This window comes from Galeopterus variegatus, unplaced genomic scaffold, assembly GCF_000696425.1.
Source record: "Galeopterus variegatus unplaced genomic scaffold, G_variegatus-3.0.2 Scaffold1213, whole genome shotgun sequence".
Classification (NCBI taxonomy): domain Eukaryota; kingdom Metazoa; phylum Chordata; class Mammalia; order Dermoptera; family Cynocephalidae; genus Galeopterus; species Galeopterus variegatus.
The window spans coordinates 269,589-296,997 of NW_007727324.1; the positions used below are offsets into that span (position 1 = coordinate 269,589).

At 46.7% G+C, this 27,409-nt stretch overlaps 1 protein-coding gene and 1 long non-coding RNA gene across 2 annotated transcripts in view; both read left to right on the forward strand.

The window, feature by feature from the left end:
* The window catches only part of AMOTL1 (angiomotin like 1), a 69,001-nt gene extending 55,130 nt beyond the window's left edge, over positions 1 to 13,871 (forward strand). The window contains exons 7-11 of the mRNA XM_008575591.1: positions 168 to 358; positions 7,452 to 7,577; positions 9,083 to 9,309; positions 12,236 to 12,511; positions 13,819 to 13,871. Coding sequence (XP_008573813.1) covers positions 168 to 358; positions 7,452 to 7,577; positions 9,083 to 9,309; positions 12,236 to 12,511; positions 13,819 to 13,871 — 873 coding nt within the window. The remainder of the gene's footprint in view (positions 1 to 167; positions 359 to 7,451; positions 7,578 to 9,082; positions 9,310 to 12,235; positions 12,512 to 13,818) is intronic.
* A 3,507-nt stretch (positions 13,872 to 17,378) lies between these two features.
* LOC103592756 lies at positions 17,379 to 18,977 on the forward strand. Its single transcript, XR_550684.1, has 2 exons — positions 17,379 to 17,905; positions 18,010 to 18,977. It is a non-coding gene; the product is annotated as an uncharacterized LOC103592756 (long non-coding RNA).
* The last annotated feature ends 8,432 nt before the right edge of the window (positions 18,978 to 27,409 follow it).

The following is a 27,409-nucleotide window of genomic DNA, read 5'->3' on the forward strand; positions in this document are numbered from 1 at the left end:
CCGGGTTGCGCACGTTGGAGAGAGGGAGCGGGGGCGTGGTGATCCTGTGTGTGAGCTGCTGCAGGATCTGGGACACATGTGCCCTTTGTGGGTAACTGCAGACAGGGTTGATGTGGTCTACCACACAGCCCATTTTGAACATCAACATGTTATTTCTACTTCTCCAGAAACATGGGAATGGCCAGCCAGCCAGCATGCCGGAATACAATGCTCCAGCCCTCCTGGAGCTCGTGAGGGAGAAGGAGGAGCGGATCCTGGCCCTGGAGGCCGATATGACCAAGTGGGAGCAGAAGTACCTGGAGGAGAGCACCATCCGCCACTTCGCCATGAATGCCGCAGCCAGCGCAGCAGCCGAGAGGTGAGACCAGCAGGGCTCTGGTGGTCACCCAAGGCCAATTGAAAAAAAAAGGAAACAAATACAGGTGTCCAGAGACATCCAGAGGCCCACGCAGGGAGTGAGGTCAGAATTATCAAAAGTAATTCTAAAATAGGCTATAGTGCTAGTTGGAGAGCAAGGCGGTATCACATTTCTGGAGGATAAGTTGTCATATGTACCTTCCCTTTGGTCCCATAATTCTAGTTCTAGAATTTATCTTAAGGAAATCATTATATAAGTGCCTGAAAATTTATGTCCAAGGATGTTCATCCCAGTGTTATTGAAAATATCAATGCATGAAAATAGCCTGAAGTCCAAGAATAGAAGATTCATTTAACAATTTAAAGTACGTCCACATGGTGGAATACTATGTGATCATTAAGAATGATGTTGTGGAAGCATATTTTATGACTCTCTTCAACGCTGTATCTGTATCATGGGCCAGATGAGGAATATATAATCCTCGTAGCAGCCCCGAAGACAGGTACTATTGTTATCCTCATTGTACAAAAAAAGAAAATGAGGCTTAGAGAGGTGCAGTAATTAATTCCAAATCACACTTGTCAGAAGCGGTGGGACCACATGTCAATGGAGAACTACCTGACTTAAAATTTGATTTCCCTTCATTTGAAATTGATTTCTTCTGCTGTCAGTTTTTACGTCTGTTGCTTTACTTTCTTTCTGTAGGCCTACAGCCTTATTCTTTCTTTAAAAATTAGCTCAAAATGTACAAGATTTCACAAAAATAATTCACAAATATTCTGTGAAAATATTCTGCTGTCTGAATGAGCAGGGTGGTTTCCCCAATCTCTGATTGCTGGATCTCACCTGCATGCGTAATTGTTGCAATATTTGCGTGGCTGTGCGTTGGACTGGAGAAGCTCCTGTCTGCCCCCCACTCGGTTTGCTTTTTCCCCATAATTTAGAGTTGGGCATTTAATTTAAAGTTGTTTGGAATTCACCAGAATTTAGAGTCAGTATGTTTGGAGGAATCCTCAGATTTCAAAGAATCATCCAGAAAAATGGACTTCCTATAAATAAGGGCTATTGCTGTGCCATTTGGGATGGTTGGACGTGAACCAAGAGAGGGGAGTAAAAGTCAAGGACGCAGGCAGTTCCACATTGCCGCCTTGAGTGCGAGAAGGCCTGCTGGGACTGAGGGGGGATAATTTAGGAGCTATTTATGGGCTCTCAGGTTCTTCTCTACTCAAGTAGAGAAGAATCCCCAGCAGCATGCCCAGATGTCAGTGCCAGGAACTGCGGAGAGCAGGGCCACCGTGCAGGCATAGAAGCCTCTGTTGGGCGCCACAGCACTCTTGCACTAGGAAGACCTGCAGACTCGTCCAGAAAATGATCATTTTGGAATCATTTTCCAGCACTCACGTGTTATGCGTGTCTATGCCATGAGGGGAAACAGCCCACAGTGTCCATCTAAGTGAGACTGCGGGAATGGGAATAGACATTGAGACGGATGTGGTAAGGCGAAGCTCCAAAGTCCTGGGGAGAGAGGTGAAGGGAAGGGGCAGCCTCCCATTCCGTCCCTGCACTGTGTGGTGGGAACAGAGAAGCCCCTTGAATCATTTGTTGATTTTTACATAATTGAGATGTTTTTATTTTCTGCTTTGTTTTCTAAGCTAACAGTTAAATGACCTCTTCACCCTGACAAAGACAACAGACTGACATAAAGTCGCAGGGGCTTTGGCCATCTTTGTCAGATCTGGTCTGATGTGTCAGCTGTCCGTGATTGCCCTGGGGTTTCCTCTTTGTGTGATTGTAATGGAAAGAACACTGCACAGGGAGGCAGGATACCTGCATTCAAGGCTCCTCCCTCTGTCACTGAGTGTGGGTGTGTCATCCGGGACAACCCCTCTAAGTGTCGCTTAACTCATTGGTGAAATGGAAATGGTAATTCTCAACTGGTTAAGAGCAGGAAACCCAACCACAGTCCTCTGTCTGAGCACACTAAAGCCCCAATAGCACTGTAAATATGTTACTTTGGAGGGATGACACGGGGCCTTCATGTGTCATTGTTGTTTCAGCTTCTTTTGATTTATCAGATCAGATGTTTTGGGGGGGTCCTGGGCCCTAGGAGATGGATGGGACTGGAATGTAAAATCAGAAGTGGGAGAATGAACAGGTCTGAGGTGTGGACCCTGTGGTGGGCACAGGAGGTGGGTGGAAGAGAGGAGAACCAGTTAGACCCCAAACACAGTCACCCACTCGCATGATACTAGGCCCACCATTGCTCTTCATCCTTCATGCAAGAGGAAATGGCTCTTACCCCAGAGAACAGGAGTTCTGTTGTTCTTCTCTGCCCTATCTGGAGTCCTAGAGGTATGGGTGGAGCCCCTTTCCACCATCCTTCCCTTCTCCCCCTTCTTTGGGTCCACATATGTTTATTGAGCATCTAATAATTCTGTAGGAAACTGTCATCCCTTTTATAGATTACCCCTTCTCACAGTCCCAGGGTGGGGAGATAGGTTCAGAGAATCTCAGATATTTTAGCTCCAGCCTCAATGTTCTTTTCAAAGAAAACCTGTGATTTCAGCATTGCTTTTCTGTTGATAGTAAGGTAAAAAAGGAAAATGAAGCATTTTGAGAAAGGTTGAAATTCTGAGCTCTTATCTAGATGCTAAATGGCTACAGATAAATTGGTAAAAATGATTAGTTCCAGCTCTTTTGTGACTTTTCAGCCTCTGATGCATACTTCATATTTACATGCAATGATTTTTAAACAAAGAAAATAATTTTTGTACACCAACTAGTTCTGCCATCTTTACACATCTTGACACCATAGATGAGAATGTTTAGGGGTCGAACTTATTTTTTATGTGTGGGGAAGGTTTGAAACTTTTTACAAATTTCAAAGCAATGTAATTTTTTTTCAGAGTTCTGTGTATTTACTGTCGAAGTTGTTTTCATCTGATTGTGCCTGCTGTTCTTACTTGGCAGTAAAAACATAAATTTTTTAATTAGTCTCCAGCTGTATATGAATTCTCCAAAAGCAAACTGGTTGAAAGTGTTTCTAGCCACTGATTCCTATATTGATGAGTTTTGTGCACCCTAGGGCGAATTTATAATTTTATAAGTATGTTTAAAGTGTTTTGTTTGCTTTCTACATTATTTGGCTTTGTATTTCCAGCTACAGTTTGCATTAAAAAAATTTTTTTTAATTTTTTTAAATTTTAATATTTATTTGTGCATATTTGTGGGCTACACTGTGTCATTTCAATATGTGCATATATTGCACAATAATTCACTTATGGTAGATAGCATAGTTGTGTTCACTTTAGTCTACCACTTCTCCTCCCCATCACCCCCTCCCCTCCTGGCCTCTGGTAACCACTCTTTTCTACTCATTAGTTCATGAGAACTACTTTTTTTTTTTTAGATTCCACATATAAGTGAGATTCTGTGATATTTGTCTTTCTGAGTTTGCACTTTTTTGAGCCATGTTCTCATGTGTGCCCTCTCGTTCATTTATTTTATCTTTATGCATCTTTGCTGAGGTCTTCCTTCTTCCTAAAAACAAATGCAACTTCCAAGAGTTCAGAGCAATGGTTAAGGGCATGGACTTCACAGTCATCCATATCTGTGTTTGAATCCATTTCCATCATTTGCTAACTGTGTATTCATGGAAAAGTCACATAACCCCAGTGTCTTCATCTGTAAACTGTGGGCAATAATACCTATGCACAAGTTATGAGAATAAATGAGAGGCCATGTGTACCCTGCTCTACCCAGTCCCCGCATGAAATAAATGCTCATTAACTGATAACTCTCTTTAAAAGGGACAGAAGAAGGGCCTCTTTTTGTTGTTTTTTTGGGTGTTCTAGAAAAGAGCTTTAAGGTTTTTCAGTATGATTGAAGCATTGGAATATGAAGTTAAAGAGGTGTGAAGTATTTGGCTAGATCATTTCTTATTAATTTTGTATTCATATAGTCAGAGGCATTATTGTGCCTTTCATCTTAAGATATATCACTTAGATGGTACAGTTGTCTTATTTTTACTAATCACTGTTAATTTGGGAGTAATTAAATTGACAAAACCTGGGCCGGCCTGGTGGCGCACTGGATAGTGCACTGCTTGGGAAGCGCGGCGGCGCTCCCACCCGAGGGTTCGGATCCCACGTACAGACCGGTTCCCGCTCACTGGCTGAGCGAGGTGTGGGGGCAACACCGAGGTTTGCAATCCCGTTGCCGGTCCCCGGTCCGGTACGGGGGCAACACTGAGGGTTGCGATCCGTTGCCGGACACGGAAAAAAAAGACAAAAGACAAAAAAAAAAAAAAAATTGACAAAACCTGTAGCAGGAGTTGTTATCTTTGACCATTGTTTTCAGACACCTGCTTTCAGCTAAACTGCTTTTTAATCTGCCTGTGTCTGTCCCTACCCTCAGTCCAACCACCTCAACTGAACTTTTCAAGGACAGAGTGTCTGTCTTCTTCAGCTTTCTGCCCTAGTACCCAGCACGTTTGTTACACTGAAATGACCGGTATCCTAGGTAGGTGTCCAAAATAAGAAGTGAGACAGAATACAGATGTGAAGGAAGACTCCAGCTCGCAGCTTCACTGTCCAAGAGGACCAATCTCAGTTTCGAGTATTTACTGAGCCTTCATTTTACTGTAAAATACTGAAATAGGTTCTATATTGTGTGGTAAATAGAAATAAAATTTTAGCTCTGTTTGGAAAAGTGAGATAGGACAAGTATGAAAAAGTAGAAGCATAGAAACACCAACAAATTTAATAATAGTAATAGTGTCCATATGTCAGTGGATTAAATGTGTAGGTGCCTGATCTGCAGAGTATTCATAACATGCCACCATAGCTTAATACACAGTGTTGTTAGTAGAAGGGGTGGGGAATTTTGATGTTTGAATTTTATTTTGTCTTAATTCTAACAAGTTTAGGAAGAGAATTGGCAGGTTTTCAGAGGGAAGGTGGATGAAGGAGTTTGCGGAGAGATTGTTTTATTTTTTAAGTTTACTTTTTTATTAATATTATTTTTTTACATTCTATGATGTTGCATAGCAGTTAGGCTGTAGGGGCAAAGGGGAAGGGGGAAGGAAATAGGGTGGGAGAAGGAGGGAGGAGGAGGGACAGGGTTGAGGCCTGTGGCACCCCCTCATTCTTGCAGGGGAGACCAGAGGACTTCCAGTGGTGGCTTGGTCTTTGCTGGGCTGGGTGCAGATGTCAGAGAGTTGTGGCTGAAGCCCTCACCCCCCACGGCCCCAGCTTGGAAGCCCAGGGTGCTTCTTGTGGCAGCTTGGTGGTTGTCACTGAGCTGGTTGTGGGTGTCAGGGGGTATGGCTGGGTCCCCAGTCCTCTCCACTCCCTGGCTTGGTAGCCCAGGGGACTTCTGGTCCTTCTAGGTTTTATAGGTGATCTTTGGTGATGTGAGACCTTTACTAGTTAATATGAAACTTTGTCTCAGGTTTGTGGGTATTTTGTTTTTTCTTCCAGTTCTGTGTTAAATTATTTGCTGTTCCCACCACTTAAATTCTGCACTGGAACTAATTTGTTGTCCTTTGCTTACTTCTAAAATGGGGAACTTCCTGTGGGGACCAGCACTTAAGCTCTGTGGTTGAGCTAAATTGTTGCTTTGCTGCTGATTCCCTAGGGAAGGATTTTTGTGCAGCTCAGGTTTTAATGGTTGACTTCTGTTGCTTTGCTGCTGATTCCCTAGGGAAGGATTTTTGTACCGCTCAGGTTTTAATGGTTGACTTTATAGGTATTTCTGGGTCTCATGAGATCTGGTACACCTGGTACACCTGGATTGTGTGGAAACTCTGGTCTGGGCCTGATTCTTTTCAGCAAACTGTACCTCATGCTATTCTATATTCCTGACCAGTCTCCATTGAGTGCTCCTGCGCTGATTTGAGGGCAGATCAGCTGTCTTTGCTGTGCCCCGGTGTTCTCCTGATGGGCCCATCTCCCCCCCTCCCCCACGCCACCACTCCACACACTTCCCATGGGATGGGCCATGTGCCAGCCTCTGAGTGGCTCCTTTTTTTCAGTTGTTCTGGCTCCTCACTCCTATGTGGACCCATGGGAATCCTATTAATGGTCTTGCTGGCCTGGGGGCCACCAAGGCCCTCTTCTCCCCTGCCATCTCCAAGCAACTTCATCTGTAGGGCACAGCTGTGGCTTTTGCCAGCTTCCACTCTGTGCGCTCACCAGGGCCGGACTGGAAGTGGCCAGAACTCGAAATGGTCAGGGTGGTTCTTTCTTTCTCTCATCGTGGCTTCTCCCACCTTCATGCGCTCCATAGGTCTCTCCTCCTCTTCCCCTGATCCCTACTGGCCCCAGCTTGGCTGTCATTGCTTTTTAATAGTTGTAAATTGGTGGATTCGTGGGAGAGAGTGATGCTGGGGACCATCTATTGTGCCATCCTAACTGGGAGCCTGGAGGGATTATTTTAGCATGGAGCCTGCTGTAGATTGGATGCCCGCCCCCCAGTCTCATTGAGGCTTAATCCCCACTTTAACTGTTGAGGGTGGGAAATCCTATTGTGGTAATTGAAAGGTGGGGCCTTTAAGAGGTGAGTAGATTCTAGGACCGTGCACTAGTGAATGGATTAATAATGGTGGTCAGGGGCGTGGTTCTGAGGGCTTTAAAGGGGGAGTGAATGAGGAGGTTAGCGTCTGCTCTCTGCTCCACCGTTTTCACGTGATACTCTGCTGTCACTCTGGCTGCCATCAATGCTCTCACCAGATGTATCCCCTGGACTTTGGACTTCCCAGCCTCAGAAACTGAAAGCAACAAACTTCATATAAACTTCATTTCTTATAAATCACCCCGTTTCAGGTATTTTGTTGTAAGCGACAGAAACTGACTAACACAGTGCCCTTCGGTTGCCTCTCCCCGAGCATTTGCACCATTCTCCATATGTCAGCGTTTGAGGAGATTGGTAACTGGGCTGGGGTAGTAGAGAGGGAAGGCTTTTAAGAGCCAGTAGGAGGTGAAGAGCAGACTCCTGTTCCAGCTTGGACACCGGCCTCTCCATTCTGCATCTGTTTGTGTTGAAACAAAGCAAGAAGGCTTCCTGTGATCACATGCGTGTCCTGTGTTGCCAGGGACACCAACATCATCAACCATTCTCGGAACGGCAGCTATGGCGAGAGCTCGCTGGAGGCCCATATCTGGCAGGAGGAGGAGGAGGTGGTGCAGGCCAACAGGAGGTGTCAGGACATGGAGTACACGTAAGGCACAACCGTGTGCGGACGCTCCCCTTCAGACCCCCAGCTTGCACTCCCACTCCAGCCCTGGTACAGAGGCTTCTCTTCTGCTCTGCTCTGCATGGCTGCAGAACTGAGGTCTCCAAAAACACCCCAACCCCTGCTCTGCCCTGGAGAGAAGGAAAGTTTCAAACCTAAGCACGTGGTTCCACTCAGCAGCAGCACTGGGGAGTGGGGACTGGTGCCAGAGGTCTCTGCAGGATTATTGCATGTCTATTGCAGGTTTTAAGATGAGGCTGAGTGTAATGACTGAAGAATTGAGATGCCCAGGGCTGGCCCATGGCTCACTTGGGAGAGTGTGATGCTGACAACACCAAGTCAAGGGTTAGGATCCCCTTACCGGTCATCTTTTAAAAAAAAAAAAAAAAAAAAAAAAGAATTGAGATGCCCATGTTACTTCTGGATGTCTGTCTGTACAACCTTCCAGACATTATGAACTGGAAAGGAGAAACAGATCATATTCTAAAGGTTCAGAGTTTTTTAGCCAGAGTCTATATATTCCAGTTCTCAAAAAATAACTTATTTACCTCATGCTCTCTTCTGATGGGCTGCACAAGATTTCCAGCAGGCTATTTGACATGGTAAAACTAGCCTGTGCCCCTTGACTGCCTGAGGGCCTGGGGAGCCCTGGGAGCCCTGAGCTTCTCATGTCACAGAAGTCAACATAGGGGGGAGTGGTCAAGTAACGGAAAGGCTCAGTGGGTTACTATCAGAGTTGCAAAAAGAACTCAGGTGTTTATTGGTTCTCATTTTTTGGCCTTCGAGGGGAGAATTATCTTCTAGAGATCCTGTCCGTTTTTTCATCTTTTTTTCTTAGAAAATAGAGAAATGCACCATTAAGGAATGATAAATGTCTGAAGCAATGGATATGCCAGTTACCTTGATTTGACTATTTTACATTGTGTACATGTATTGAAACACCACAGTATACCCCCAAAATATATACAATTATTATGTCAATTAAAATTAATTAAATAAATCTAAAAATGTAATGAGTAAATTTTTTAATCAATCAATTTCATTGATTGATTAATTTTTAAAAAAGAAAATAGAGAAATTAACCTTAGTTGAAAGTTCACCCTGTTTGAGGCTTCAGAGTTTCTGGGTTTCCCTATGACCCCTTCTGGCCCTGAACCCCCCCAATGCTAGATCCTCTGAGTGTGGTCCCTGAGCCCACTAAGTCTCAGTAGTCCCTAGTGTATGGCTACAGTCATTCTGACTGTCCCTCCAGAAGTCCCAGAGTCTTCTGAGGTGCCAGAGAAGGTGCACCCCTTTGATCTACAAAGATCTGTCTCATTCAATTTGGGGATTATAAATGTTTGAAGACGTGTACTGCACTTAACCTTCCCTCTCTGAGTTGCAGCTTAAGTCCCTGGGACAGTCTGAGAAAAATGGCTCAAGTTTTTCTAGCTCAATGTATTTTCTAACCAAATGCCTTTTTATTAAGACTGTTTTGTTTTGGTTTACAGTATTAAAAATCTCCATGCCAAAATCATAGAGAAGGATGCCATGATTAAGGTCCTTCAGCAGCGATCCCGTAAAGATGCCGGGAAGACGGATGCCTCGAGCCTGCGGCCCGCCCGCTCGGTCCCGTCCATTGCAGCAGCCACCGGGACACACTCCCGCCAGACCTCCCTCACCAGCAGCCAGCTGGTGGAAGAGAAGAAGGAAGAGAAGGCCTGGAAGGGGAGCATAGGTGAGCCCCGTATCTCCTTCAGACTGGGATCCAAAATGCAAGGCCACACAAACTCTGAGAGGCAACCTCCCTGCCACTCAGAGGACACGGAAATGTCACTGAATATCTGCTAGTCTCAGTTTACTCATCTGTGAAATGGGGAGGAAAGTCAATCAGATTTTGTTTGTGGAAAATAAATGAGATATGTGGAAGTACTGTATAAATTCTGAAGGCTAGTAGTGACTGGAGTAGTTGTTAACCATGGGCTGACTCATATTATAATTATTATCTATTATTGTTGAGAGTTGAGGTGACCCTTAAGACACAGGATGTTCTAATGGAAAAGCCTAGCGACATCAGGCCTCTGAACTGAGCTCTGCCCCACACCACTTATGTGGCGGCTCCTCCTACTTCCATGTCTAGGAAAGGAGACAGTGTGCACCCTGCTTTGCCCCACGGGGCCACGGGAGGGCCAGATGAGATGATGTGGAGAAGGCGCGTTGGAAGAAGTGCTCTCCAGCACGAGGGGTTGGTGGTGGTGGTTGCTGTGTTGTTGCATAGGCAGAATTTTGAGGAAGTTGTCACAAGTGTGGTCTCAGCCAGGAGTGGGTTTCTTCGTTGGCTCGTTGACTGGTCAGACCGGCCGAGCTTGGAGAGGAAGCAGGCAGCATTCACATCCACATGTGCACACGTGTATACATCCACACACGCACACACACACGTGTGCACATGTACACGCACACACATGTCCTCTGCTCCCTTTCCCTGCACTCTGGCAACTCCAGAGCTCTGCCCCTTCTTTGATGCATTTCCCTGGGTCATCGTGTGTTTTTGTTTCTCTGTGGAGTCCAGAGCCAGTTTTCCTCAGCACAGGACCCCAGAGGAGCCTGTCTGCTCTGTGCCAGAGGGGATAAGAACTTCCATATGAACCCGACAGAGCTGGGGGATCAAAGCTCGCAGCCAGAATCTCTGTTTGAAGTCCTTCCACTGGTGGCTTCCACAGCCCCTGCCCTCAGAGGAAATGCACTTCAAAGAGATGTGTGTGGACAACAGCTGGGGTCATCAAAGACCATCGCAGGGACATTAGCTCCCAGCCCAGTTGGAGAGCAGTGAGGCGGTGCTCAGACTGGCTGGCTGAGGAGTTCGAAATCTGCTCAGCTCTGATGGAAACCTCCCTGGGAGAAGCCCATTGGTGGCATCCAGCTGGGCTGGTGTCTCTTTGGTGTCTGTGCCTGCATCCCTCAATATTTAGCCCGGGAGCCTGAGGACCTTAGTCTGAAGGGAGAGTTGCTGTGGTCTCTGCACTGGTATTTCTCATTTTGTCACTGGTGTCCATAAGTCACAAACGCAGGGAGGGGCCGAGGGGCCAGGCAGAGGCACACATTCACGGGACACTGCACAGCTCCCACATGCTTCCATTGTCTTGCCTGACGGGCTCTGGAAGGAGGTTGAGGGGACAGCACATGCCTTCCTCATTTCCCAGAGGTTTTCAAAGGAGATGGCTGGCTAGTAGCTGATTCAACCGGCCACCCCCCTCCACACACACAGAGCATCCCATCAGACTCTGGAGTTTCAGCAGGCAGGTGACCAGGTAGAAAGAACACAGGTTGGGCTCCAAGTTGGGCACAGCTGGGTTTGAATCTCATTTCTGCTACTTCTTAGCTGTGAGATGTTCATTTCTCTGAGCTTCCATTTTCTTCTCTGTAAGACAGAAGAAGAGACCTACCTCACAGGAATGTTGAAATATAAAGTGAGATAATGGGTGAAGCACTTTGGCAAAGATGTTTGCTACTCAGAGTGTGGTCCGTGGACCAGCAGCGCTGGCATCACCTGGAGTTGGTTAGAGGGTGGAATCTCAGGCCCCACCCACCAGATCGAATCCTCATTTGAACAGTATAGTACTTGATATGCACACTGCATTTTGAGAAGGACTGCTGTAGACAAACTGAATTGCCCTGAGTTATGAATGGGCACCTTGAAACAGCCCTGGCAATATACTTTATGAATTGCTGGCTAGTTGACAAGATAAGTGAATAAATACTTGATTGTTCCTACAACATTTTCTATAGGCTAGTGTTCTGGAGTGCTGGCACTTTTCTGAATGTGTGCCATATTTAAAAATGAAAAGGTTTCTCTTCTGTCCAGCCTTGCAGGAAGGCTTTGAGGAAATTGACACCTCTGCACACCAGGCCTCCCTTTTCCGTAGCCAGTGTGCCCTCTTCCCCATCCTAGACCCATCACTCTTGGGGCAGGGTGAAGGCTCCTCCCTGGGAGCCCAGCTGGCTTCCTGCTTCCTGGGACCTAGCTGTCGACTGCAGAGATTTCTTTTGGTATAACTCAATGGTTGCTCTGAACAGGGAGCATGTTTGTTTTGGAACTTGCCTTGCCGGAGACTATCGATCCATTACCACGAATGGGGTGGAATTGTGGACTAGTCACAAGCATCCGGCCAGTGGGAACTAGGACCAGGGAGGCCTTTCAGTTTTTCTTAAGCACACAACCACTGCTTCAGCCGGCCCTTCTGGGCCATGTTAGGTAAAGCAGGCATGGTCTTTAGAAAGCCTTGTGGGAACCTCCCCACCCCTGGTACTCTGGCTAGTAGACTCTTCTCTCTTCTTCTGTACCACCCTGTGAATAATGTTATCCTACAGTTTATCATACTATATTATAGCCAGTTTACTCGACAACTCCTTCCCCTGCCAAAAAAAGAAAACTAAATTTTTTTAGCAGGAGATCTAGGTCTTTCATTTTTTAAAATTCTCTCAGTGTTTGTCATTTTATCAGGTGCATAATAAATGCCTGTTAGACACTTGGTGATGGATCAATGAATGAAGTAATCCTCAGTCAAGAAGGAAGTGATCCCCAAGATTAGTTTTGTTTTGTTTTTTCTTAAATCAAATAAAAGAAAAAAAGAATGTCAGTGAAAAAGCTGTTCTTCTGCCCTCAGGGTTGCTGCTGGGGAAGGAGCACCACGAACACGCTTCTGCCCCCCTGCTGCCATCCCCACCTGCCTCCACACTGTCACCTACAGCCTCCGCCACATCGGCCAGCAGCGCCCACGCTAAGATGGGCAGCAAGGACAGCAGCACCCAGACGGACAAGAGTGCTGAACTCTTCTGGCCCAACGTGGCCTCCCTCCCCAACCGCAGCAGGCTGAGCGCGACGCCTTCCAACAGCCCCGTCCTGAAGCACCCCGGGGCCAAGGGGACTGCGGAGAAGCTGGGTATGTGGCCCTCCTTTACATGCCTACAAAACATGGGACTGCCTGGCCCAAGAGAGGGAGTCTTGTTGAGCTGAGAGGGAGCAGGAGCACCTGTCCACTCTCACTTTATGGGTTTTTTTTTTTTTGTCTTTTGTCTTTTTCCGTGTCCGGCAACGGGTTGGATCGCAACCCTCAGTGTTGCCCCCGTACCGGACCGGCAACGGGATCGCAACCCTCGGTGTTGCTCCCGCGCCTCGCTCAGCCAGTGAGCGGGAACCGGTCTGTATGTGGGATCCGAACCCTCAGGCGGGAGCGCCGCCGCTTCCCAAGCGGCGCACTTATCCAGTGTGCCACTGGGCCGGCCCTTTATGGGGTTTTTTAATGATCATGGTGATCCAAAAGCTCTTAGGCTGTGCTGGGTGTTCCTTATTATTACAAGAATAACACGTAATAACTTCGTATAGCATACATTATACGAAGTTATACGAAAAGACAAATTTTCTTAATCTTTGCATGCCTGGAAAACCTTACTATTTGCCATCATGCAATCACGATCAAACTCATAGCAGTATTTTTTTTTAATTGACAAATTCATTTTAAAATCCATGGAAAACACAAAGGCTTTAAAATCATCAAAACAACTTTGAAAATGAAAAACAAACTCAAAGAGCTAATTTTGTGTAACTTCGAGACTGTTTTAAAGCTACAGCATCTGAGGGAGTGTGATGTTGGCTCAATGCCTGTAGTATCTCCCAAATCCCAACCACCCTAACTTACCACTTGTTTCCATTTTGGGGTCACAAATCAGACCTAATCGACTGATATTTGAGTATCACTATCTTCAGAAATGCATCTCTAGTAATACATGTGTTCTAGATCTCAGCAGCCCCATCGATAGCATGAGGCCAGCCTCCATAGAGGGATCTCGTCAGTTGTTAACATGTGACTGTGTTATTGGACACCTTCAACACTGACTGTGTGTACTCATCACCACAGTTGCTACTTTAGTTCAGACCACCTTCCTCCTGTCTAGATTTTGATACCAGCCTCCCACTCTCATCCCCACCTGCAGTCCTATAGCCTCTCATCCACTCTGCATAGTGCTTTGCCTAAAATGCAAATCTAGTAAGTTGACACCTCTGTGTACCTACTGCCAACATACACACATACTGACCTGGTTACTCAACATGCCTTAATATGTGTCTGAACTGTCATTATTCCTGCTGTGTTTAATAGTGACTAGAGGACAAAGACACATGCTGTCTTCCTGTCCTCTGCCTTTGTGTAGTTGGGCTGCCGCTGTTACCGTCATTCCTGCTGTGAACTAGGTAAGCTCCGAGGAGCAGAAGATTACACGGGTCCGTGTGACATCTTGCATTAGGACTATGGGGCCTTGCTTTTTTCTCTCTCACATCAGCTCTGTTTCTACCCCGTTGCTCTGTGGGGGTAAGGCTTTCAGGACAACACTCCAGGAAATGGATCACAGTGTACAGGCAGCTGTCTTGGTGGCATCTAGAATCTCATAGGCACCCCCGTACCACTGGCTTGTGTTTGTGGCTCACTTCAAGAAGTTCATGGAAATACTCGTATTATCTTTCAAATCCGTTTTTCCACGAACTTTTTGAAGTACACTTGTATTCACCACTTCCACCCCTCGCCTCTCTGGTTGCTAATGGTGACCTTGCAGACTTACCAGACACCAGTTTTTTCTGCCATGAGCTGCTCTGTAACCTAACAGGCCAGTATATGTACAGTGTGGTCAGGTTTTTCCAGGTTTCCATTTTGGGGCAGCTTATCCAAAGTGAGGCAGAAATACCCTGGAGAAGAGCCAGGAGTGAGTAAGTTAGGGGATGTCTTGCACCTTTGCTGTGACGTTTCAGTGTTTCACATACGAATCCTCAGACATTGGCTTCCTTTACACATCTAGGAGGTGTGGGATGCTCTTGTGGTATTTTGATATTTCTCTCTCTCCAGGTCGGCTTGGTTCATGTTTTCCCAGGTCTCTTTCCTCATGCTTACTTAGGGGAAAGGAAAAAGAAAAAAGCCCTAGGTCTGAGACTTTTTCAGGTACCTCCTAAGTAAAGCACTAAAGACAACACTACTTGGGAAGCTTTGCCCGGGTAGCTTACTTTAGGACGGGTCTTTGGAATGTGACCTGGCTGATGTTACAGCCTCCCCAAATTAAGGGGTTAGACGGAGGCAAGAGGTGTAGGCTGGGCAGGGGAGGGAGGAAATCAGTGGCATTGGCCCGACAGGCCTCTGAGCCCCACATATGACAGGGTAGGTGGGCATGGCCCTCTCAAGCTCTGCTCCGCAGTGGGCACTGACTGAGCTTTGTGCTGCCTGCTTGTTACCTCCTATAGTCTCACATCAAACGTCTAAGTAAGTATTTTGCAGACTGGGAAACTCAGGCGACTCCAAGGGGCTGAGCACTGAGCTTGCCCCGTGCCCTGGGGTGTGGCAAGAGAGTGCAGGAGGCCTTACCCATGGGGGAAAAGCCTGAGCATGGATGTGGGTGCGGAGTGGGGACTGAGGTGCCTGTGATGGCAGCTAACTCCCTTAAGGACATTTTGACCTAATTTATGTTGGGGATGGACCAGAAAGGAATGGGTCTGGAGGTAGGGAGGTAAGTCAACCTTGCCAGCCCCACTGCCATGTCTGGGCCACCCCAAAACTCAGGCTGTCTCCCTAGACATGGGTGAAGGCCAGCACCATAGCCAGCTTCTCCTGAAGCCTCGGCTTCTTGCTCCAGTCACCTCACTGGCACACTCGATCCCCCAAATGCCAGGTGTTTTAATGGTCAGAATACAAATGGAGACATCACCATTTCTCAGGCAGCACCATAGCCAGCTTCTCCTGAAGCCTGGGCTTCTTGCTCCAGTCACCTCACTGGCACACTCGGTCCCCCAAATGCCAGGTGTTTTAATGGTCAGAATACAAATGGAGACATCACCATTTCTCAGGGCCTCAACTACGGTTGTGCTGTGGCCTTTGTCAATCTTACTTTCCCCGAACTATATGAAGACTCTTCCTTGAGAAAGAGGATCTATAGCTTTAAGACATCTTTTCTGGGGATTTCACGGTCATTGCTAGAGCTTTCTGGAAGGCTAGCTTAAAGGAAAATGGGACTGCTTATACTGAGCACCCTGCGTTCTGGGCAGTTTACAATATCTTATCTCATTTGGTTTTCAGAAAAATAATGCTAGCTACATTTTTTAGTGCTGACCATATGAAAGTGCTTTTTCATTAGACCTGAAACCACTTGGGGTGCAGGGGCGAGTGTATTATCCTGATTTCACAGATGAGGAAACTGGGGCTCAGGAAGGTGAAGTCCCCTCCGAAAGCCTCACAGCCAGAAGCAGCTAGGATTTAAAACAAGTGTGTACAAGAGGAGCTGTGCCTGAACCACAGGGGCTACCGCCTCTGACATGTGGTGTCACATGTGGCCCTTTCTGTCCCCCTATTTGTGATATATGTGCACACATGCACACACACATGCACATGGCTGCCACATCTTTCAGGACCTAAGAAATAGGACTAAACCCACATCTCCTAGAACAGCCCATCAGCATCAGCATAGATGGAAATCTTTGTGTTCCGTTACAAGTGCAGCAGCAAAATATTTCTGAAAACTACTTCCGCATTATCCAGAGGCCTGGACTTCTTCAAAACTTCCCAGTGGCATCTGATTATAGAACTTGAGGGTCCTGTCTCAGGATGAAGGATGAGGGCTTTGGCTTTGTGTGAAGGTGTGCTGAGTGATTGTGCTTCATCCTCGGATGCGTTGTCTGGCAGTTTCTGCGTGCAGCCAGGCTATTATGTGGGATATGAGAAGTTGTTGGAGTCAGGTCTCTGACATGAAAGATTCACAAAGTAGATGGTTCTGTACATAAGAACTATTACCATCTGCAGGTTCATGTGGCTAAGTTGCTGGCAGAAACACATTATTTTCCAAAAACTTCAGAGCATTTCTTAGCATTTTCTTCTCTTAATGTTTCTACTGTTTCCCAGAGGCTGGTAGGTAGCCAGTGGCAGCGCTGGGTTCAGCACATTCCAACTGTGCATGCAGGGCAGGCTGTCTCAGCCCTCCCAGGCTTGGGTTGCAGGGCAGAGAGGGGTGAAGCTCTTCTCATTTCAGTCCTGCAGGGGTTGCTCTTTGTAATTCTGTATGAGTTTGGCTATACAAGGCTTGGAACTTGGAACGGATAATTCAGTGGTTCTGTTGCTCAGGATGTGCCTGCAGAGAAGCCGGTCATTACTCCTGTTTGTTCTCAGCTGGGTTGCCCTCAGCCACCTGCATTCTCACGATGCAGTGGCTGAGCCACCCTGATGCCAAGTTCTGATGGAATGAGAAATTCTCCCTCCCCAGCAGCCTTCTGAGTCCCAGAGTCTCAGGTGAGGCCAGGGTCCTAGGAGGCAGTGAAGAATAGATTGGGGCTTTAAAAGGTTTCAAGGCAGGGAGCTCACACCTACATGGCAGGGAGCTATGCTGAGCAAAGTGATGTGTTTTCCAAAACCAAAGTCTTGCCTCATGTCCACAATGGAGCAAGTGGAGCGTGTTTCTCTGTGTTCTCTGAATGATCTTGCACTAGTCTTAAGCAAAGGGCTACCATGGCCACAGGAAGTGGGATCCCACGAATGTCTTTAAAAGCTAAAGGCTTTAAGTAGCCAGAGAGTATCCAGTTTACTGTTAGCTTCTCCACATCCTCAAACCTAAGGCAGCCATGGTATATGCTTTATAGATATTGGTTTTCCTTCCTTCCTTCCTTCCTTCCTTCCTTCCTTCCTTCCTTCCTTCCTTCCTTCCTTCCTTCCTTCCTTCCTTCCTTCCTTTTTTTCTAATTAATCAACACATTTAAAATGTTTTCATTCAATGTGAGGGTTGTTTAATTGGTTTGTGTCTGGCGTATGGCTCCACAGGAGATGGGCAGAGTAATTAAGAAGATACTAGAAGCTGGTCAGCTGGGAACATGCAAAGGTCAGCATTTCAGTAAATGAATTTCTTCTGGAACTAATGAGCAATTTCCTTCTCTTCCTTTTAAGTAGTATACCTTTTTCTCAGTTAGTAATTTAATGGTAGCTGCAGACAAGTGTATGTGTAAGTGCATGCATATGAGGTGTGAGTATAGGGTGTGTGTGTAATTTCTTTTCCTAATATCCAGAAGATCCAAGTATTTCATCTCACTTCACCTTCCTTAAAAGGTGTCCCTTTGGGAGACTGTACTGATTACTGCAGTGCTGCCCAAGTAAAATCATTCTGCGAACTCCTCTGCTAGAATGGCCTTTGGTGCCCAACACGTTCCTTTGATTCCCCCTAGAGATGAGAAATCTTCATCCTTTGAGGACGGATTTAAGTTTTAGAAATAATCCCAAGTCATGTATAACACAGTTGGATGAATAAAGATGGTGATTAAGGTAAGTCACACCATTTTTGTTTCTTAAAATAAAAAAATCCTTAAGAAGGTTTTTGGAATGAGCCTTCAATCTGAAGCCTCTCAAAGTGACCAGTGGTGATTAAGGTAAGTCACACCATTTTTGTTTCTTAAAAAAAAAAAATCCTTAAGAAGGTTTTTGGAATGAGCCTTCAATCTGAAGCCTCTCAAAGTGACCATTTCAAGGGAGGACTGTGCTCATTAGTACGTGTAACTTCTAGTGGATTCGTTTTTCAAAATCTGTTTTCTTGCCATGCCTCCTGTGTGTTCACATCTCTACATACACTACAGACATCAGTGCGTATTCATTAGTATCAACATCTGGTAGGTATTCTGTAGAGCTGTTATTGTCATATTATTCTGTGCATGTTATTGTCATGTTATTCTGTGACTGAGGTGTTTTTTTGTCATGAAGCTTTGCTTCTTCACAGAATTAAAATACTGCTCTCTATATAACAATATATATATATAGCATCTTCTTGTATCGGCTCCCAAAGTTTTGACGCCCAGTGTTGTGTTTACATGTGATTTTGCCTAGAATTCTGTTCACATATAGACATCTGTAAGTATTTATTACCAAACAGAATGTAAGCAAATATATCCACAGTTGGGTTTATTTCGAATCAAGGTGTTTTTCCCTTTTGAGGAGGGACAGTGGAGCCTCCTCCTCAACGAGGCACTTAACAGGATCTGTGTGAAATTCTGTGAACGGGCGAGCGTGGGCACACGATTTCAGCCAGAACTATGGCAGCCCTGGCACCACTGCTCCTCCTGTCTGCTCTGTGTGTGTGCATCGTCGAGCTTGGTGGCAGTGGGCTGTGTTCTTCCCAGCAGACTCTGGCATCCAGGTGTAACATTTTGGCATCTTGGCACTGAGGGGTGGTGTACAGAGCTGTACGGCCAGATGGGTCTGTGTGCAGAGTCAGGGGAGTCCAAGAACACGGCGTGTCCCCCACAGCAAATATTGATACTGATGGTCAGCCAAAGATTTTCCTATTCTTTGCTGCTTAAACTTGTGCCTTAATATTGTATATAATAAATGGATAAAATGGCAATGTGGCTCTTCTTTCCCTCTCGCCTGGCTCTTTTCTCCCCACAGAGCTTACACACTGGGTACTCAGTGACATTTCCTTTTGTTTTGCTGTGTAGAGGTGGCTCCACTTAACGTTCTGCTTCCAGAGGCATTCAGTGGCTCACACCAGCTGCTGCTCTTGACTCCAACGGGGAAATGAGTCAGTCATCCAGGCCACTGGAGCTTACAACCCACCCACTCCCGGCCCCTCCAGACAAATAAGGAAAAAGGAAATGCAGGGCCCAGGGGAGACAGTGTCCACTTTGATCGTATAGGAGTGTCCTCTTTTGAGGGTTCCTGGATTCAGAGCCTGCCAATGACCAGTGTCAACTGAACTCTGTCTCTGGAATCCACCCAAGCAGCCTGGAATCTGGGCTGGAGTCAGATGAGCCCCTGTACCCCAGGATGGACATAGGAGATGGTAGCTGCTTTGTTGGTGTCTTGGGGTCACAGAAAAAGAGGGGGCTGCTTTGGTAAAAAGGAGTCACCTGATGAATTGGTGAAGTTCAGGCCAGGAGCCTCAGTGACTAAAGCAGAACAGAATAAATCTCATGAGTCCCCAGGTGAAGGCCCCTCCCGTGGGGACTGTGACTCTGTGATCACTGTGTCAAGGAGGGAGCAGTACTCTCTGTTTATTCTCTGGCCATGCCTTTTTCAGTGGAAGTCTCTCTCCCTCTCACCTGCCCCTGGCCCTGGCATGGGAAGAACTTCTACATGAGAGCTCAGGAAGGAGTTCTAGTCCCCCATAATAATGTGTGATTTGCATGCAACAGCCTAGTCATTATTCCCATTTTAAAGACCAGGAAACTGAGGCTTAAGCAACCCTGGGCAAAAAAACACATAGAAGACAGCAGGGCAGAGATTTGAACCCCGGCGTACCTGACATAGAGCCTGTTCGCTTGCACATGAAAGGTGGGTGGGTCCAAGGAGGCAGAAGAGCTCCAGCAAAGGAATCCTCTGCAGGGAACCCCTTCTCTGCATGCATGTGAATATGACTCATTTAGCATGAAGGATGGATTTTTGCAGCTTGCCAGACTCAGCCTCTCAGGACTACTCTGAGAAGACAGCTGAGGACCACATTGGCCTCTAGGGCTTGGATGAGCACCCTTCAAACTGCCACCTCCCCCTCCCCCCGTCTCCCTGCCCTGACCAGAACTTGCAGCTGGTATGAGATACCTCCTGAGCTGTGGCCTTTCTTTTGGCCTCTTGTACACAACGGGAGAGAAATCCTCAATCCCAGCAGTTCTGTGTAGTTATTCCAAGTGACACGTCATTGCCCCAAAGGAATGCTGGTCTCATCCTGAGATCTGGGGCTGGGGCCTCTGAGAACTGCAGGGGAGACAGCCCCTTTTAAATTGCCAAGGCTCAGAGTAAGCAGGAGTCTGGTGGCAAATGAGAAACCAATCAGGAACTATGATATTCCTTTCTTAAAAAAAAAAAAAAGAAAAGAAAAGTTCTGTGTTGTCCAAATAAAAGGAACTTTCTGCCATGAAAGGATGTTTTGTTTAATTGTTTCTGTCACCTTTTTATCAGGCACAGTAATGTGTCTCTGATGTGCTTCCTTTATCTGCCCCTGTTCCTGGCAGGCAGACATCCCAGTACCATACCCAGGTGAGCCAGGCTTCCCTACTGACAAGACTATCCCCCTCAAAACTTTTCCCTTTCTAGAATATTGGGAGATGTATGTATGCACACACACACACACACACACACACGATTTAAAAAACAACCTGAAGCTTCTGGGAGCCCAGAGGGGGACCCTCTCTCCATATGATGTGGAGCTCTATCAACACACACACACACACACACACACACGATTTAAAAAACTGAACCTGAAGCTTCTGGGAGCCCAGAGGGGGACCCTCTCTCCATATGATGTGGAGCTCTATCAAAGGGTGGCTCTCCCCAAGTTTTTGGAGACTCGTAATGAGTATGCAGGCAACATAAGGCTCGTAGACTGCATTGTTGAGTAAGGTGGAGTATAATAATGTGAATTATAACCCTAATGTTAGAAACTAATAATGCGTAACTTTATGGCCTGATTGGTTTTGCCCCTCTGAATATTTGAGAGAGACAGGACCTAACATTTATCGGGTAGGCTTTGTAATATTATTTCATCTGAAGATCCCCCGAGGTGGGTGTTATCATACATCATTACCCCTGTGTTTCAGGTGAGGAAACAGGCTGAGGAGGAGGTAAGGTGGAGTATAATAATGTGAATTATAACCCTAATGTTAGAAACTAATAATGCGTAACTTTATGGCCTGATCGGTTTTGCCCCTCTGAATATTTGAGAGAGACAGGACCTAACATTTATCGGGTAGGCTTTGTAATATTATTTCATCTGAAGATCCCCCTAGGTGGGTGTTATCATACATCATTACCCCTGTGTTTCAGGTGAGGAAACAGGCTGAGGAGGAGTGAAGGGCACGCTTGCGCTCTGCAGAGGAACCCAGGTCTGCTCGTTTCTGCAATCCCTGTGCCTCTTTCTGTGCTTTGTATTGTGGGCTTTGGCCAGCTCTTATTTTTTTTCATAGTTTGTTTGTTTTTGTTTTTAATATCTAAAGAGAATTGGTAGGCAAATGGCTAATTGAGAAAAAACATTACTGAGGCCCTTTCTGGAAATGAGGTATTTCCAACAGGAAGCCTGTGCTGACAGACAGGCTGGATCAATGGCTCTGGTCTCTTCTGGTATACTTAATTTATACCTGCTGGACTTTGTTTATCAACACAGGGTACACCTGGTAGGCAGTGTTGGGGAGAAGGGCCCCAGAGGCAGAAGCTTTCTCAGGCCCACCCTCGGGCTGGGGTCCTGCTCTTGTTTTTGCTTGGACACATCAAGAGACCACAGATCTTATGCGGTCCAGAGATGCTGAGTGTAAAATGGATGTGTGTCTGTTTCTCAGTCAAATAAGATCCTTGACTGTACTGAGTGGCACGTGAATGTGGGTTTCCAGTCATCTGAGACGTGGTGCCTTCCCTGCCACATTCCCGACTCTGCTTCTGTTCCACCCGCTCTGTCACCGCCTCCCTCCCTTCCCGTGGCCAGTCAGTCCACTCCTCCCTCCCGTGGTGCTTCCATGCTTTCATTCTGTCCATCCTCGTGGCCTTCGTTCAAGAACTCATCTCTCACTTGGACGGTGGCGGTAGCCTCCTGCCTCGCGTCTCATCCCACTCTACCCTTGACACGGCCAAGAGTCATAACTGACATTTATGTATCGTCATTACGCACCCAGCACTCCTGTGAACCTTTGCTATATTAGGACACTGAATTCTTACAATCACTCTCTGAGGCCGGCGCTATTATTATGGCCCCATTTTACTGATGGAGAATCTAAGAGGCAAAGAAGTTAAGTCTCTTGCCCGGATTTCTAGAGCTTGCGAGTGGCAGAATTGGATCCAAACCCAGGCAAACTGGCTCCACAGACTCCAGACCATGCTGTTCTTCCCTTCGACATTCTAAAAGCATGTCTGCTGACATCACTCCCTTGAGGGAAATGACAACAAAACGATCGGTCCCTGTGGCCTTTAGGATAAAGATGTGGCAATCATGTCTTGCACAGTCTGACCCCCACCGGCTTTTCCAGGCTGGCTTCTCCTCTTCTGCTTCCCCCCAGCCCTCCAGCCACTCTGGAACCATCACTGTGCCCAACATCTGCTTTGCGTGTTTCCAGTTCTGCCCATGCCGCAGGGTCCCCTGGCCTGAAATGCCCTCTTGCCTGTCTGTCCCAATCTAGCTCATTCTTCAAGGTGAGGTTCAAATGTCACCTCCCTCAGAAAGGTGTTCCAGGTCACAAGAGTCAAAATTAATTGCTTCTCTTCCATTATAAGCTGAGTCACCTTGCACAAGTTGTTGAACTTGTCTAAACTTCTCTTTGGTAAGATGACATGGAGCAGGTACCGTGTCTATTTTTTCACTAAGTGGATGAGGCACCTAGTACAGTTCCTGACACACCTCAGGTGCTCGAGTTTCATTGACCGAATGGTCAACCATAAGGATTTAGTTAGAGAAGAGTTGCAATGTGCCCAGCGCTAGGAGGCCCTCCACAGATGACAGGACCGTGCACCCATAGCATGTATCCCAGCCCTGCTCCAGGCTGCCTCCTGTGACAGTGAACTATGTCTGGAGTAGGAACCCTGACTTGTGCCCAGAATAGATGCCTATTAGAAGTTGAACTGACTGCAAATTATCCCAAGTGTCTTATTGCATACTGTTAAGTCACTGTCATCAGGGAAACTGGAAGAGGAAATTCTCAAGTAAAATTTTATCTAAAAATTATGCACGTAATTGTTATAATTACAATTTGTTATAAAAACAATCAAATGATAAATTAGTATACAAAATAGAAGCTACTCCCTCCTCTAAATCCCTATAAGTAGCCATTGTTAACAGTCTGGAGGATTTCCTTCTAGACTTCTGTACAGAGATGTACAACCAAATAGATAAATAGATATATATGAACAAATATTAATTTAAAAAATAAGATCATGCTAGCCATACAACTTGCTTTTTCCGTGCAATAATAGACCACAGGCAGATTTCCCTGCCAGTATATATAGATCTATTTTAGGCTTAGTGTCTGGAGTGTGTTCCTGTGGAGGAAGGGGAGCTTGCTGAAATCCTAGCGTGCTCCTGTGCTGCCACCCAGCTCCCCACAGCATGTCCCCAGCAGTTGAGGGATTGCTGAGAGCATGGGGAAGTCTGGGAGACGTTTTTGCATCTCTCCTAAGAAAGAGGCCAAAATGTACCATCAATCAGCCAGGCCTGGCGAAATGCTGTCCCTGAGTTCCTCCAGTGCACCTTGACATTTCCATTTGCCTACACAAGCACTAATTATGATTGTCATGATGACACTGGCATGCCAAGGACTCAGCAGTGCCATGGCCCCAGCCAAAGGCTTAGCCTGGTCTGGCCTGGCCTGCCCTGTTTCTATCCAGAAAACCTGTCAGCCCTGACTGAAGGGCCAATTTTCCATCTACTGTTCTACCCTTTGGCTTAGAGAACACATTTTCCTGGCATAATTCAACTCATCTCTAGTCCCAGTCTGATTTTGCTCAGTGATGTTGATGACACTGGTTCTCCCCTTGTCCTGGCACTTTTGTTTTGCAGAGTGTCTACCAGAATTTTACCAATAGTTAGCTTTAGGAATAGCCTGTAAAAAGAAGCCCAGTTAAAGATGTACTCATCAGATTACTACTGAAAATTAATTATGTGCCCAGCCCGTTTCAGATCCTGGGGAAGCCAGATGGTACAGATTGCTTTGGCAGTCCTGCCTTGAAGGAAGGCAGGGCCACTGAGGTGAGCTGGCCACCTACCGTGTGCCCAGCATTTTACACTCGTCATGGCATTTGGTCCTCACAGAAGCAAGGACAGTGACACTTGGAGAGATGCAGCAGATGACCAAGGTCCACACTTACCCAAGTGGCAGGTGGCATTTGAGCATAGGCTTGAGTGACTCAAAAAATCAAGACTTTTCCACTATATCATGCAGCCTCCATGTTCAAGTCTAATTGAGGTCACAAGTACAGAAAACACTTGTTACTTGTTTGTCCTGGTTGGGGAGTGTACACCAAGGTCCTTGGATGTATCTGTTAAGACCCTTCCACCTTTGACATTTGGGAAGAATTTGGCTGATGGTGCCCAGCTCTGTGCTGCAGTCCCCAGCCCCAGGGTGGCAGTGTGGACAACCCGCCTGGGCAAGAGCAGACAGAGACCCCACCAACGTTTGCATGTGCCAGTCTCACAGCTGGACACGTTTAGAGAGCCCAGACTGACTCTTTTCCCCACTTCTGCTATGTCTGAGAGCTTTACTAGCACCAGGGGCCATCTGCTGTCCTGTCCCAGCCTTTCCAGAAGAGCCACTGAGAGGGGCTCCATGAAGGAGCTGGTGATATCCCCTGCCCTCCCCTCTTGCCAGTCTGTTTACTTTCTCAATCTAATTTTACCTGGAAGGGGGTTAGTTGGAGGCAGTTACCATAGCCATACCTAGTACCTTTATATATATATATATATATATATATATATATATACACACATACTTAGGTGTCAATACTTTATGCCTTGATAAATAAAAAGTACCTTCTCCATTTCTTCCCTCTGTCATATTACTGCTTCCCTTTTCTACTGAATTCATAAAACTCAGCCTCGAGCACCTGATGCATTTTGCCGGGCATGTGCAACCGATGTTGTAATATGCAGAAAACACAAAGCCAGCTACTTCTCTAGACTTACGTGCCTCAGTCAAGACCATCGTGGTGTTCTGGAGGGGAAGGTGAAAGCCCACCACTGCATTAGGGCTTCTGGTAACAAAAACCACCAGCGCCCACCTCTGTTTCCTGTATAGGAGTGCCTGGCATTCTGCGAGTGGCCTGTAAATGTGACCTCTCTACTTAGTAACATCCCCCAGCCTGTGCATAACACCTTTCTTATGAAGGGCCTAAGTATGTCTTCTATACTATTAACACTGCCTAAAGAAACAGCTAGTAGGAGCCATCATGATGCCTTTTCACACAGCTGGGAGAAACGAGGACAGAGAGCTTAGGCACTTTCCCCAAAGTCACGGTGAAATGCCAGCAGAGCTATCGTAGAGCCAGGCCCTCCTGCAGCCCCGTCAGTGCTCTTTGGGCAGAGTGGGCCACCTGCGCTGATGCTGTGTGGGCATCTGGTCTTTTCAGAGCCCTGCACCCTACCCTGCCTGTGGATCAATAAACTGAGAAGGGATGGACCTGGTTTGGATCATCCCGCAAGTCACCTGGGAAGAGCTTCATGTTCTTACATGTTTGTCTGAAGAGCCAATTGCTTCTACAAAGCCATCATTCAGGACTGGGAGTGTGTGTGTGTTGAGAGGGTGGGGGGAGTGGGATTTCCCCCAGTGGTAGAGCCGGGAGGGTTGGGTCCAGTATTGTGAGATCAATACAGAAAATGCTTGGGGACTCTTTGGTTGACAGCCTCGAAACCCTTTGACCTCACAGCATGGCTGAGACAGCAGCAAGATGGCAGATGAAAATAGACAAGAGGAGCTTTCTCTAGGATAGCAGTTGATGGCAAACACAGATCCCTTTTACATTTGAGATGTAGGGTTAGAGACACCATGCATCACAGTCTGATCAGTCCAGGTCAGTTGGGACCACATTAGCAGCTGGTTCTTCAGGATTCTCAGTATCTGAAGAACACATACAGCATCACAAGTAACTTACAAGGTAGTAATTTGCACCAAGCAATACACTTAAATGTAACACACATACCACACACACACACACACACACACACGCACACACACACATTAGTTCAACATACTCTTATTGTGTTAGATAAAGGGTGCAAGGATGATAAGATGCTGTGTCTTACCCCCCAGAAGCTCATAGCCTGGGCAAAATACCGAAGGGACCACAACACAGTGTATATAGAGAGAGTGTCAAACTCATGGGTTGTACAGATCATTCTGTTGGTCTACAGGTGTGGGGAAATAGAAGAGCAGGTGACATTTCAGTTGAATTTGGATAAATGAGAAGGAGAAACAGGGCTGAGGCTGGAGGGCGCAGGGAACAGCATTGCAGGGAGGCATTTATTTTGCACATAACTCTGCAATTTGGTCAGGGCCTGGTGGGGAAGTTCATCTTTGTTCAGTCCCACTGGTGTGGCTCAAGGCCCAGGCTGGAACAGTGGGGAGTCCTGGAGCAGCTCCATCCCTCTCTACAAGGGTCTCTGGCATGGCAGCTTCAGGGTAGTTGAACTTTCTGCATGGTAGCTCAGGGTGTCAAAGGCACATATTTAGAGAGGGATGGGGGAAGAGAGAGAGAGAGAGAGAGCACGTGACAAGCAGAAGCCATATCGCCTGTCATGATTTAGCCTAGGGAGCCACGCAGCATCATGTCCACCACATGTATTCACGGAGGCAGCTACAAAAGCATGCCTGGGTCCAAGCAGAGTGGAGGTGGGGGATAGACTCCATCTCTGGGTGTGGAAATGGCAGGGTTCTAGAAGAACACAAGGACACAGAAATATTGCTGTGACCACTTTGGAAAATAAAGTCTGTCATAGTGGGTATTAACTATATGCCAGAGGCAGTATCAGAAGTTTTGCAGATGTTTTCTCATTTATTCTCCCCTCTACCTGTGAGGTAGAGACTATCCTCCTCTCCCTCTTATCTAGCAGGAAGTTGAGGCTTGGAGATGTTCAGTGTTCTGCCTGAAGTCACACAGCAGGAAGTGGTGGAGTTTGACTCCGTGTGCAAGGCCCATGACCTGAAGCCTCTTTCTCTCCTGCTGCTGCTGCCCCCCCCCCCCCCCCCCCCCCCTCCAAAGGGAAAAAAAGGAGAAAAAAGGCCCGCGGGGTTTGTCCCCCCTAAAAAGGGAGGACGATTTACAAGCTGCACAGGAGGTTGAATAAACAGATCTTGCCGACCAATTGAATTC